The sequence below is a fragment of the Heloderma suspectum genome, chromosome 1 (genome assembly GCF_057233095.1).
Source record: "Heloderma suspectum isolate Gila_16-S chromosome 1, 16-S_ref, whole genome shotgun sequence".
Lineage (NCBI taxonomy): Eukaryota > Metazoa > Chordata > Lepidosauria > Squamata > Helodermatidae > Heloderma > Heloderma suspectum.
In genome coordinates this window covers 296,104,212-296,118,699 of record NC_139458.1, presented here as the reverse complement: position 1 = coordinate 296,118,699, position 14,488 = coordinate 296,104,212, and the positions used below count along the sequence as shown (strand labels likewise).

At 43.5% G+C, this 14,488-nt stretch overlaps 1 protein-coding gene across 1 annotated transcript in view; it reads right to left on the bottom strand.

Annotated features, from left to right (window-relative positions):
• Positions 1 to 14,488, bottom strand: part of COL19A1 (collagen type XIX alpha 1 chain) — a 305,569-nt gene that overhangs the window by 135,291 nt on the left and 155,790 nt on the right. The window contains exon 12 of the mRNA XM_084831091.1: positions 3,983 to 4,036. Coding sequence (XP_084687217.1) covers positions 3,983 to 4,036 — 54 coding nt within the window. The remainder of the gene's footprint in view (positions 1 to 3,982; positions 4,037 to 14,488) is intronic.

The window sequence follows — 14,488 nt, the reverse complement described above, 5'->3', positions numbered from 1 at the left end:
AGGTCTTACTGTCTCATTAGAGGCAGTTTTATAGGTTTAACATTGCACATTTGCCCTCGTTTCATGTGGGATGCAAGTGTGATTGCAAAGAATATATACAGAATCTATCTATCTTCATCGTCATCACAATTTATTTCAACATTATTTGCTTCCTCTTTTCACTGCTGTCAGAACGGCCTGTGCAGACTCTTTTCCTCCAATGACACAAAATAATATTATTAATATCAAGGAACTCTATAAGTTAGCCCCAGGGAATAAAGCTTTGATACAACCCTCAAAAGAACTTTCCAGGGTATGTTATGTATGAAAATAGTTGTTTTCATGTACATAGTTTTAGAATGCTCTGTTAAAAGCTAGGAAAGCTAACGTTAATTAGACGTCATCTAAACAGGTAACAAAATGGGAGTAGCAACATGAGTGGTATTCATAATAAATATTTATGCTTGCTGAGTTTAAATTATAACTCTTAATGGATGTGCCATGTGTCTCCAGTGTACTGAATGGTAACGTGGAAGATATGATGGGGAATGAATGTTGTTGTTGTTGTTCAGTCGTTCAGTCGTGTCCAACTCTTCGTGACCCCATGGACCACAGCACGCCAGGCCTTCCTGTCCTGCGCTCTCTCCCAGAGCGTGCTCAAGTTCATATTCATTGCATCAGTGAGGCTATCTAGTAATCTCATCCTCTGCCATCCCCTTCTCCTTTTGCCTTCAGTCTTTCCCAGCATCAGGGTCTTTTCCAGAGAGTTTTCTCTTTGCATTAGGTGGCCAAAATATTTGAGCTTCAGCTTCAGTATCTGTCCTTCCCATGAGCACTCAGGGTTGGTTTCTTTTAGGATTGACTGATTTGACCTCCTTGCAGTCCAGGGGACTCGTAAGAGTCTTCTCCAGCACCACAGTTCGAAAGCATCAATTCTTCGGCGCTCAGCCTTCCTTATAGTCCAGCTCTCACAGCCATACGTTACTACTGGGAAAACCATAGCTTTGATTAGATGGACCTTTGTCGGCAAGGTGATGTCTCTGCTTCTTACTATGCTGTCTAGGTTTGCCATAGCTTTCCTCCCAAGGAGCAAGCATCTTTTAATTTCATGGCTACAGTCACCATCTGCGGTGATCTTGGAGCCCAAGAAAATAAAATCTGTCACTGCTTCCATTTCTTCCCCTTCCATATGCCAGGAAGTGATGGGACCAGATGCCATGATCTTAGTTTTTTTAATGTTGAGTTTCAACCCAGCTTTTGCACTCTCCTCTTTCACCCTCAACAAGAGGCTCTTTAGATCCTCTTTGCTTTCTGCCATTAGGGTGGGATCATCTGCATATCTGAGGTTGTTGATAATTCTCCCGGCAATCTTATTTCCGACCTGTGATTCATCCAACCCGGCGTTTCTCATGATGTACTCTGCATATAAGTTAAATAAGCAGGGCGACAATATGCAGCCTTGTCGTACTCGTTTCCCAATTTTGAACCAATTGGTTGTTCCATGTCTGGTTCTTACTGGAATGAATAGACAGTTCTTATATACAAACCTAGTTCCAAATGAGACTAACTAAATTAGACAGCAAGAGCAATCTACCTGGAGCAAAGAGCAAAACTTTAGGGGATGAACTTTCACTGGGCCAAGCTGATAGCCCCAAAGGAAAAAAAGTCACTGTTTCATGTTGGATGGATGAAAAATGTGAACAACAAGAAAGCAAGTGCAGGAAAGGTAATAATGTCAGTCCAAGCAAGAATTCTTCTGTTTACAGAAGGACGTTTGATCTAGTGGGGCCTCCAGTAATAGAAGGGGGAAGCCAATTCTTTCAAATCCCCCCCCCACACACACACACACACTACAGCTCCCCATGCCAGCTCCCACATTGTTCTGGACAGTCTCCCATCCCTCTGAAGCAGATCAGTGGGACCCACAGAGCGCTACAAGAGGCAAGGAGAACTGGTGAAAATAGAATTCCCCCCTTCCATTAGCAGAGTGCTTGACTGGATCAAAAAGTATTTTGCAAATAGAAGGAACCACTGGATAAAACTCAGAGATTAAACAAATGTGATGGGCACCGTATAAATTGGAACCATAACAAAGGTGTTATGCACATCCTTCTGTCTGCTTGGTCATGTGTTCCAAGCTCTGCTTATATCCAGAAAGGGCTTGCAGGGAGCCAACAAGGAAGCAAGAGTGTGCAGCCAGAGTGGATGGGGAGAGATGACCTAATGCTCTGCAGCTGTAGTAGAGTGCAGCTTCCTCTTAAATACACTTCCCTAAGGTACAATCTGCATGGGGAGCTGTGTGTTCATACCTTTTCCCACCTCAGGAGAGTCTGAGCTCTATCTAGTGGCCTCCACACTACTTCCTAGCAGTGAGGCAGACTCTGATTTGCCTCAGAACATAGCTTGGTTCTGCGATGGCTTTTGTTGCTACTGGGTTTCATGGCAGGAATGTCCTCACCAAGAGCAGGATTCTCATTCCACCACGCAGTGAGAACACAGTAGACAAAAAAAAAAAAAACCCAGCTGAGGAGAGGGGTTGAAAACCTCCTGTTCTGTCTACAGTTCCAGATGGTTCCATGCTAAACACACAGTAAAGAGGAGGTGGCAGCATGGAGCAGCAGAACTTTGGGAAAGGGGCTGTAACTCAGCAGTATATCACATGTTCTGCATGCAGAAAATCTCCTGACCAGGTTATTCTATGGTACAGCAGGCTAAGGCTGCGGGGAGGGGAAGTGGAGTGCCAGCAGTCTATAGGAACTCTATCTCACTAACTAGATGCTCCATCCAGCAATCTGCTAATTTTGAGTGCATGCTGCTGTGGACAGTATAGGGATTCTGTTGGTGGTCTGTCCACCTTGCTGCTCAACAGTCTCCCTTCCTGAGCTAGCTGGGGTGATCCCGCGACTGGCCCTAGATCATCCTAGGCTGCTTGTCCTGGGGGATTTTCCTGCTGAGGTAGCTTAGTCAGGAGTGGGGGTGGGGGATGAGCAAAACTTTCCCAGCATCTGGAAAAAAAATCCTCACACCACCCCCCACGCTTACTGGATTGGACATGCTGAGGAAATCTGTCGGGCTTGAACAGAACGGATTTCCCAGCATTTTCAGGTGGCAGGAGTGGCGAGGAGTGCGTTTGCACAATTACACTTGTGCGCCAGTTGCAACCCTTCCTGAATCAGTCTGACTTGGCAACATTTACCCATGCCTTGGTTACATGATGTTGAGACTACTGCAATGCGCTCTATGTGGGGGCTACTGCTGAAAGCTTCAGTTGGTGAAAAATGTGGCAGCAAGGCTGCTAACTGGTAATGTGGTATCTCAGTCATATTATGCCTGTCCTGAAAGATATGCACTGGTTGCCAATTGCATCCTGGGTGCAACTCAGTGTGTTGGTTTTAACCTTTGAGGCCCTAAACAGCTTAGGAACTGGCTATCTAAGGGACTACCTGTCTTGCTGTGGACCTGCCAGAGTATTAAGATGTGCAGGAGAGACCTGTTTGGGGAAACCATGACCCTCAGAGAACTGCAGGAGGAGGGGGTTGGAACTGGGGCATCACTGGATACACTCCTCTCTTTCTAAGTCACTGCAAGAGCACTGGGTTAATTGGTGGGCTATCAAAGGAAGGAAGGAAGGAAGGAAGGAAGGAAGGAAGGAAGGGGATCCAGGCCCATATGGGGGATGGGATGTTACTTCAGTGTCTAATCCTTGAACTTAGAAATCTCATATAAACCTAACAGAATCCAGGTTAAGGATAATGGGTTTTTAATAGTACTCATGAAATGACACCTCACTTTCCAAGACGTCTATAAAGAACTGTGCCTTTCCTAGCAATTTCCCCAAGTGCTTCTTCAAGTGGTTGATTTTGAAGTGTGTTACTGAACAAACTGTAGAAGTGCCAAGTTCCAGTTTCCACATTTAGCACTCCAAAGAACCGCCACCGATGTTTTGTAACACAAACAGTAGTTATAATATAAATCACACAGGATAGGTAACACATCAACTCACATCACTTCCAGGTATGCCATCTGTTCCTTTCTCGCCTATATCTCCCTTTTCACCCTAGGAAAAAGCAAGCAATTCTTTTAACTTTCTGAAAAGACAGATCTTAATGGAGCACAATTATGGAAAATTCTAAAAGAATAATGGCTAATTTCAGTATAGCCTGTACTTGCCTAGACAAATTACTGCATCTTTTATTTTGTACCAAGTGTAATTTAACTCAGACACATACTGGAAGTGCAGTATGTGGAGTTACAACTCAGTGAATCAACAAGGTTCAGTAATTTCACCCATGGAATTCAGAACCAGGAAAGAAAATGCTCAGATTAAAACAACAACAACACCTATATTTGCTGATGGAATTTTCAGAACTGAGGACAGGGAAAATACTTGTTCACATCCTCCATGGCTTCATCATCCCAACAACAAAAGACTCTCAGCCCAACCCACCTCACAGGGTTGTTGTTGTGAGGATAAAATGGAGGAGGAGGAGCAGGATTATGTATGCCGCCTTGGGTTCCTTAAGGAGGAAAAAAGGTGGGATATAAATGCAATGAATGAATGAATGAACAACCAAAGTGTAAAAGTGGGCTTTAGTCCAGGACAGCTGACGTCATGAATAAATCTGTTTGTCTTTAAGGTGTCACAAGACTGTTTGTTGTTATTATCCCAATAGTTTCTGCCCATACTATACAAGGTCAGTTGCTGTGTTCTCCATGCCATCAGAAGGACCCTGAACCCCCAGACCTCTGAACCCCAAATCTGGTAACAGATAGTTACTGGAGACAGGCTTTACTCATGTAATCCAACTGCATTTTAGCCTCTATGTGATAGTTCAGCAAATTCCTATTCAAAGACAACAGTGTAATAACCAAGCCACATATAACAGATGTGATGGGTGGGGAAGAGACAACAACCTCTTGCTGCTGTGGACTTGCCGTGCTGTGACAATGACCCCTTAAAAAAAAACCCAAGGCAGATGTGCATTTCAGGACTGGGAAGAGGAGATGCACTGCTTTCAAATAATGAATTAAAAGAAAACAAAATGGTAGGGGATTAACGTGGGGATAAGGGATAGCCTTAATAGCGTTCACCACTTTTTCCCTTAAGGGTAGAATTCACAGTCTGGAAGCCTTCAGAGCTCACAGGCAACATGACTGTACCCATGATTTTTGCACAATCACCATATTCCATGCAAAACGGTTCTCTACAAGAAGAATCTGATTTCCCCAATATATCCAGCACTGCTGTAAATGGAGAGATTGCTTGCACTCAGGGTACCCATGTGTCCTACTTTACAGATGACAATCCTGCATTTGAAGGCATCCTCTGTTTGAAGGGGTGTCCAGCCCAAGTCCAGTTTAAAGATAAAGAACCACAAGAGGGAGAGCAGCAGGGGCCTTGGAGTTGCCCATCCACAGTTAGCATCTCGGCAGCAGACTGAGCAGGCACACAGAACACCTGGTCACAGTCTTCCATGCTACGGTGAGATGTACTATATTTCTATTTAAATCGTAATAATTATTCCTACATTTGCATCTATACAATTAGATAAGCATATACAAATGTTATGCAAATCAGTGTCCTCTTCTGTTCTCTTTTTTGGTGATGCATTTCCTCTCTTTTTGGTGATGTGTTAAGTAGCTGCTCTACTTGAACTCTAAACATAATAATATTGGAGCCTAACTTAATGTTACATGTAACCACCTGTAATAAAAGCTGACAGCCTGCTTTTTGATTGCAAGAAAGCACCGGGAGAACACAATTTGGAGTGGAGAAACATGGAGGGGTGTTTCAACTCTTCCCTCAACCGCTGTTTTTCTGCTGAAAAGAGCCCTCCCGCTTTCCATTCTACCAGATTCCACATGCATGTGTGCATGCATACTTTTCACTGGAAAAGTGGTGGGTATGGGGATTTTGAAGCACACCCTCCCCTCTGCTTCTTTATTCCGAATTGCCTCCTCCCCATGCTGCTTTGCAGCGAAGAAGTGGGTTGTAAGCTTTTGTTATACACATTTGTTTGTAATACTAAGTTAGACTCTGAAATTATCAACTTTAGGCTTGGTTCAGATGTCACAATTGTGGTTTAATAAACCATGGCTTATTACACCAAGAACTAATGTTGTGCCTGCGTGCACCTTCCATGATATGAACCCTTATTTGTGGTCTGAGATTAAACCAGTTTTCTGGTTCAGATATACTAGGAAACTCTGGTTTAATGAACTCCAGAAATAGAATCATAGAACCATAGGGTTGGAAGGGGCCTACAAGACCATCGAGTCCACCCCCCTGCTCAATGCAGGAAGCCTGATTCCCAGGCAGTCTCCCATCCAAGTACTAACCAGGGCTGACCCTGCTTAGCTTCCGAGATCAGACGAGATCAGACACATCCAGCCCTTTGCTTGTCCTTTCCTTATAGGGCATGAGAGAAGGCAGAAGGGAAGGGAAAGGAAGGAGAGAGCACACACTTATCTTGGACTCATAAATCGTGATTTATTACAACAAGATCTTTAAGTTTGAACTGTGCCTTAAGAGTACAAACAACCTCTATATCAACAGTAGTAGTACAGCTCTTTAGCCAGTTTTGAATCATCCCTGGCAAGTTCTTAGGCCTTCACTATTTTATAATGGTTTGACAAAAGCTGGTGACAGCTCAGCTAAGCAAAAGCATATACCCAAGAGGGACATATGCATTATTAATAGCCCTATTGTTGATTACTCCTGTTTTTCAATATGGACATTGCCATGTATAAATGAGAAGCCTCGAGCCATTACTGAGAGAACTGACTTACATACAGGTGTCCTTGTAAAACCACTGACACTTCAGCAGTGGTGACAGATAGATAGAACTATTAAGTAGGTCAAATTAAGGACAGCCATGGAACTAAAAATGTATGTGTGCTAGGCAGTGAGAATGAATGCCACTGCTGCAAAATGAAGGGAAATATGACCTATAAAACCCCTTCATTTTTTATTTTTGATATCTATCAAAGAAGGAAAACAGCATTATGCTGAAACTTGGCAGCCCTTTAGGTAGTATAGTTGTCAAAGAAGAGCATCTTCATTAGTCATTAGTTTAATTGTTCTAGCTAAATGGTCCAGAACTAAGATAACTCAACTAAGCATTATCTGTACTACACAATCCTAACTCCAAGCAATTCTTCCAGTGTTAATAAAGCAGATATTTCCCCTAGCAGTAGAAGATGATTTTGGGGGGAGGGGGGGAAAGACTTCATAAAATTGTTCTGAAACAATAACTGAAGACAAATAAGAATCACACAGGCATATATTAAATGGTTTTGTACATTAGAACCATTCATGGAATTCTTCATCACGCACAGAGAACATATACACATTAGAGTGAATTATACATATATTGAAGGCTAATCCATTGCTGTATACCTTTATATGCAAAAACTACAGCATAATCCAAACACTAGCATTTTTGTTCTTTTAGTATTATAATAGCATGAATAAGCCTCAGAAATAACTATAATTTTAAAAACTATCTGCAACAATTTTTAAATGATTCCCCCACTGCTGCCACTGCCACAGTCTTATGTGAAGATGGCAAAAATCACACTTTAAACCCCAGATTATGAGCTAAGTGCCCCACGACAACATCAGAGGCACCATTGTGTAGCACACAAGGGGATGGAGAGCTGACATGAAGTTTATATGAAAACTTATAGTGAGACAACAGCCCTTAAAGGAGCAATGCTATGCATGTTTAGACAGAAAAAAGTCCATGCTGGCTGGGGGACACTGGGAATCAAATAACATTTTTCTGTCTAAACATGCCTAGTATTGCACCCTCAGATGTTCTTCAACATCTGGCTTGATGACTGAATGGAAGAGCCACCCTCTGGCTGTAATGAGTTCAAATCAAGGAAAGAATCAAAGGCTCACTTTGCTGTTTTGTCTCTTGGGGCAGAATTCACAGTTCAGAGGAAAAACAGTGACCCATGAGAAATCCCAAATAGTTAAGTAGGGATGTTGGAGAATTCCGCCACAGACTCCAGGGAGGCTAGATTCTAAAGAAGTCCCCCGGAGTCCGTGACGGAACGGCCTCCCTCCCCGCCACCACCACCCACAATCCCCTCCAGAACGGACCTAGCTGGTGGCGGATGCGGCGGCTCCGGCAGCTCCGGCTTGTCTTCTGGCCACTGCCGGGCTGCTGCGGCCACAAATGGCTGCCGTCGTAGCGGCCGCCATTTGCATACCTGCATTAGGCCATGATAGGCTACGTAAATACTTACGTAGTCTATCATGGCAAAGAGCAGGGGCGCAAATGGTGGCCGCTACGCCATTTGCGCTCCTGCTTTTTGCCATAATAGGCTACGTAAGTATTTATGTAGCCTATCACGGCAAAAGGCAGGGATGCAATTGGCGTAGTGGCTGCCATTTGCGTCCCTGCCTTTTGCTGTGATAGGCTACGAAAATACTTACGTAGCCTATCACAGCTTAATGCAAGGATGCGGCCGCTACGACGACCGCCATTTGCGGCCGCAGCAGCCTGGCAGCGGCTGGAAGTCTGGCTGTGGCCGGCCCTGGCCGGCGGCTCCACAGCCTTGCTGCAGAGCACAGCTGGCTGGGGAGGATTCTGGGGGGAGGGACGGATCGCCTCCCCACCACCACCAAAGCCCTGGACCGGAACGAGGTAAGGGATTCATACATCCCTATAGTCAAGCAAGGACATGTGGCTTGAAAGCATCATGGAATCTCTGATTCTGCTAGCACAGGCTGTCATCTCAGGACAACAATTCCAATGTAAGAGTTTTCTTTTTAGAAAAGAGAATGTTTTATTTTTTCATGACTGTGTAAACAGAGCCATGGGCAGGAAGCTACATCTACTTCGAATCCCAAAGAAATTTCAACTATCATAGAGCCAAGATAGCAACCCTTCCCACAATGATGCATGCTTAATGTGTTGCAATGGAATTGCAATTGACTTGCAGCATACTAAAGCCTACCTGACCGTAGCTATATCTCCCAGGATACTATTGTAAGTATTAAAATGTTTGATTAACAGTTTGCAATATACTCTTTGAATACTCAGGTTCATAAAACCCTTACTTTTCCTAGAGGGCAAGGCAATTTTCCTTCACGTTTTATACTATCCACTAAATACCAGTCTACATGGTATTTAGTGGATAAATCTACATGGAAATGGAATGAGATATCCAGATTTTCATGAAATCACTTTGGTCCGCCACGGCCACACAAGCAAGAAAAGTGGAGTATATACTACCTAAAAACCTGCTTTCATGGGTCATATAGCACTTGAAACCCCCATACTTTGGGGTTGGGTGGGTGAAGTAGAACTGAACTTCATCAACCCTGTAGGTGCTGCTCAGCAAATGAGAGAGGCTTGTTCCCTGCCCCTGTCCATGGTCCCCTGCTCAGGTAAGTTTAGTGGAAGTGCTGAATTAAGCCCCTGTAGTTTACCCCGCACCTCTCCCCTCTCATCCACCATTGGGATATTGTGAAAGATTAAAAGATACTGCACTATTGTGAATGGGAAAAACAGGCTACATAATCTCAGTGGGTGAAGCAGCTACTGCACTATTGTGAATGCTTGAAACAGTGCTACTATGCTATTATGATTGGGAAATATAGGCTACATACTGTGAATGGGAAAAGAAGTTACTGGGCTATTGTGAATTCCTGAAACAGCACTACTGCGATATTCTGACTGGGAAAAACAGGCTTTTGTGAATGCTGGAAACAATACTGTTTCAATACTGGGATACTGTGAATGGGAAAAAGAGGCTAGATACTGTGAATGGGAAAGCAGCCCTACAGAGAATGGGGAAAAAGAAGGAATGGAGGAAAAAAAGAGGCTAGCCCCCCTCCTTGACCAGGTCACTGACAGGTCACAGAAATAGGCATGCCCAGGATTTAATGTGAGGGAATGGAGCACACTGCAGCGGGAGCTGCATTTTTAAGGGGAAAAGATGCACTAAAAGGACTTTCTGAAAATGCACCTTTTCCAGAGGAAAGCTGAGGGGTTGCTGCAGATTGGCAATGGCATCATCTGTCGTAAATGACCCTGATGTGCTGTCACTCCACACTAAATTGGCCATGTAGATTGGGCCCCAGTTTCCTTTTTGTGCAAGATAGCAAATGCATAAAGTCTCGTTAGCTGTCTGTTCAATTCTAGAACATTACAACATGTTTCACAAATATTACAGAATCACAACCATCATTTGGGGGCATCTGATGACCTGAGCTGGGGAAGGACAGTAATTTGGGAACCCAAAGGCAAGTGACAGCAAAGTATTGGCAAAGGGAAGTGAGAGAGATTCAAAGGGGAAAGGAAGAGAGAAAGGAATGCAAAGAACAAAGAATAAGGAAGCAATTGTTAAAAGCCCTGTCTTCAGTGAATACTGTGCAGTTTTCTTCCCTTGAAGTCTTTATTATTTCCTTAACTCTGCAAACAAACCCAGTCTGTCCTTCACTATTTCCATACCACAGTTCATACTTCTAAGAGCAGTGTGCCTTTTCATAATTTACTACTGAATTAATTCCAATTTTGCCGCACAGCGTTTCCAATAATGGCTGGAACAAACCATCCGCTTACTCATAGAAGCTGGGGTCTTCTTTCTGTCTTTTTTCTTTTAGCTCTTGTGGCTCTGTTCACATGTTTCAGGAGTCACACAATTTATTCACCACAACAGAACCTGTAATTCTATTATACTGTTCAGCCCCCCTTGAGTGCATTTGCAGTGTTGTTCAAAACTGCTGGCCCTTCTCAAAGAGTTTCCGTGTGTGTGTGTGTGTGAGAGAGAGAGAGAGAGAGAGAGAGAGAGAGAGAAAGAAAGAAAGAAAGAAAGAAAGAAAGAAAGAAAACTTCTATGAGCAGAGAAATTGTGGGAATTGCCCCAAAGAGATGTTAAATCAAGGCCATAAACTGGTGTGAAGAGAATCAGTGGATCAATCCAGGGTTCAAAATGTGGTAACACTATGGATTGATTCACCATGTTCCAAGCTTGCAATTTAAATCACATTGACCATTATGATGCAAAACATCTGGGTTAAATGTTGGCAAAATAAGTGTGTTTGTTGCTGCACATTTGGCCAAACAATTACATGACCACCTTCCATATTATGAACGCTGCAGTGATCCACTCTTTTCATATTCTCAATATGTCATCTTAATGGTATGACCTGAACTGGCCATTATTGACAAAGGGTAGTACATATCGATATACGTACATATGGATGTAAATACTGAAGTACCAACATATAGAAGCCAGTGAGTTTCTTTTGGTTGTGGAGTGAACTCTGCTTCCTTCTAGCTTCACTCTTCAAATGATTCACATACAGTCAGGGCCAGAAATATCGGAACAAGGATAACTGTTTTGGCAGTTGGCCTCCATACTTCACCACATTGAAGTTGAAAGGAAACACAACCAGATGGGAGCGAAGTCAGGACTTTCAGCTGTAATTCCAGGGGTTTGACAAAAGTGGGGCACTGACCATTCAAGAAGTACAGCCAGTGGCATACACACACACCCATCGTTGGTGGCTCAGGCTCATAAGTAATGGAACAAACCAACATCATTTCAAACTTAAGGATCACCTTTAATACATGAGTGAAAATCCTTTGCAGTCAATGACTGCCTGAAGTCTGGAACCCATGGACATGACCAAATGCTGAGTTTCCTCCCTCGAGATGCTTTGCCAGGCCTTTACTGCAGCTGCCTTCAGCTGCTGCTTGTTTGTGGGTCTTTCTGCCTTCAGTCTTGTCTTCAATAAGTGAAAAGCATGCTCTTTTGGGTTGAGATCAGGTGACTGACTTGGCCATTGAAGAACATCCCACTTTTTTGCCTTCAGAAACTCTGGGGTAGCTTTTGCTGTATGTTTTCGGTCATTATCCATCTGCAAGATGAAGCGGCGTCCTGTCAGTTTGGCAGCATTCAGCTGAATCTGAGCAGAAAGTATAGCCCTATAAACTTCAGAATTCATCCTGTTGCTTTTATCAGCAGTCAGGTCATCAATAAACACCAGTGACCTGGTTCCATTGGCGGTCATACATGCCCATGCCATAACACTTTCTCCACCATGTTTGACAGATGATGTGGTATGCTTTGGATCATGAGCTGTTCCTTTCCTTCTCCATACTGTTCTCTTCCCATCATTCTGGTACAAGTTCATCTTGGTTTCATCAGTCCAAAGCATCTTATTTCAGAACTGGGCAGGCTTTTTTTAGGTGTTTGCTGGCAAAGGCTAATCTGGCCTTTCAGTTCTTGAGCATTACCAGTGGTTTGCACCTTGTTGTGAAGCCTCTGTATTTACATTCATAAAGCTGTCTCTTGACTGTAGATGTTGACAATGACATGCCTACCTCCTCAAGAGCGTTCTTGACCTGGCTAGATGTTGTGAAAGGGTTCCTCTTCACCATGAGCAGAATTCTGCAGTCATCCACTTTAGTTGTCTTCCGTGGTCTTCCAGGCCTTTTGCTGTTGCTGAGCTTGCCAGTTAATTCCTTCTTTTTCAGGATGTTCCAAACTGTTGTACTGGCCACTCCCACTGTTTTTGCTATCTCTCTGATGGGTTTATTTTGTTTCCTCAGCCTAATGATGGCCTCCTTCACTCACATGGACACCTCCTTGGACCTCATGTTGGGAGTTCGAGGGAACAGCTACCAAATGCAAATGTAACACTCAGAACCACCTCCAAGACTTTTATCTGCTTGATTGGTCATGGGGTACCCAGGAAACAGGCCGCACCTGGCAATGCAGCTGCTTGTCCGACATTCGTTCCATTACTTATGAGCCACCAACCATGGGTGTGTGTGTATGCCGCTGGCTGTCCTTCCTGAATGGTTAGTGCCCCACTTTTGTCAAACCCCTTGAATTACAGCTGAAAGTCCTGACTTTGCTCCCATCTGGGTGTGTTTTCTTTCAGCTTCAATGTGGTGGTGTACAGAGGCCAACTGCCAAAACAGTTATCCTTGTTCCAATATTTCTGGCCCTGACTGTACCTGACTCAAAAATTAGCATTACTTTTCACTAGTACTGAGCCAAAACACAATCATAACCTTATATATAAGGTTGTGAAGGTCGACCCCACCCCACCCTTTAATTGATGTTTGGGAGAGGGTCTAGGAAAGCCTGGACAATATCCAGTACTGCTGATAAGCCTCAGCTCATTCTCTTGTGCCTGCAGGATCCGCCGCAAGCACAACAAGACGCTAGTGTTTCCTAAAACAACCCTGGAAATGAGCCAAATCACTCATTCTAGAACAGGACTGGTCAGTGGAGCTCCCTTCTGCGAGCTCTGCTGACCTACCTGTTCTGGAAATGAGCATTTTGGCTAATTTCTAATTGCTTTAGGAACTGCTAACTTCCCGTTGCACTAACAGTGGGCCCTGCTAGGGTGTGGAGCAATGTTGGATATTCTCTCATGGTGAGAGAAAAAGCATGGTGATGCTTTTCTGTCCACAGCACAGCACCAGTAATGTGTGGCAGAAATTTTTCCAGTGCTTTATTCTTCTGTGGAAAAATGTCTGAAAAATGGATGCCAACTGCAAATGTAGTATCAAGCAAGCTTAGTTTCAAGGTTCTAATTGATGTTTTTCAGGTGATTATCCCTAGCAAGTATGTGAGAAAATCCATATATGTCATTGAAATGGAAGTGGAACTAATAAGTAGGGACAGCAAAATTTGAAGGTGCCCCAACAACCCTTGTGGAAGAGAGCTGAACTCCGTTGAAAGAGCTATGTGATTCTTAGCATCTTATGCACAGTTGTTTGGTTTGCTAACATTAATTAGTGCAGCCTTCCCCAACCTGGTGCCCTCCATGCCAACTGAAGGATGCAGGGAGTTGTAGCCCAACATATCTGGAGGGCATCAGGTTGGGGAGAACTGAATTAGTGTTTCAACCATTTTCAGTACCTTTGTTTCTTTCTTACATCTAAACAATAAGGGAAGTACATGCTGTTGTCTTTAGATTTTTACAAGTATTCCAATGAAAATGTGTACATACTATAATACTTAAATCACATTATGTATGCTTTAATTTTTTTCCACAGATATTTCAAGGTCACATATTTATGGTGTATTGAGACAAAAAAATAACATTTTACTTGCATTTACTAAACATACATTTACTAAATTTAGATCGTTCCAGTGATTTTCTGATGCAAACTGCGAATTTTCCAGTACAAATGACCCTATGCAAATTAGTCTAATTTGTACTGGAAAATTTTCCGGAAAACCCGTATCATGGCATGGCACTAGAAAATTGGGAGAGTTACCCTTGTTGCACAGGCAACCGGGCAACTCTGCCAATCATCTAGCGTTATGCTCTCCAAAGCCCATCTAACCCCAACCATCTAGCTGCTAACACTACCTTAAAAGCTCCAATGGGACAGCAGGGTACTTCAGGAGCAGCCTTCAGCCTCTAACTTCCCTTATGTTTCCCCCTGCCTGGTGCACAAACTCCCTGCACCATGTTGCCTGTAAGTTCAGCACCTCACCTTACCTTCTCACCCATCTTGAGCTG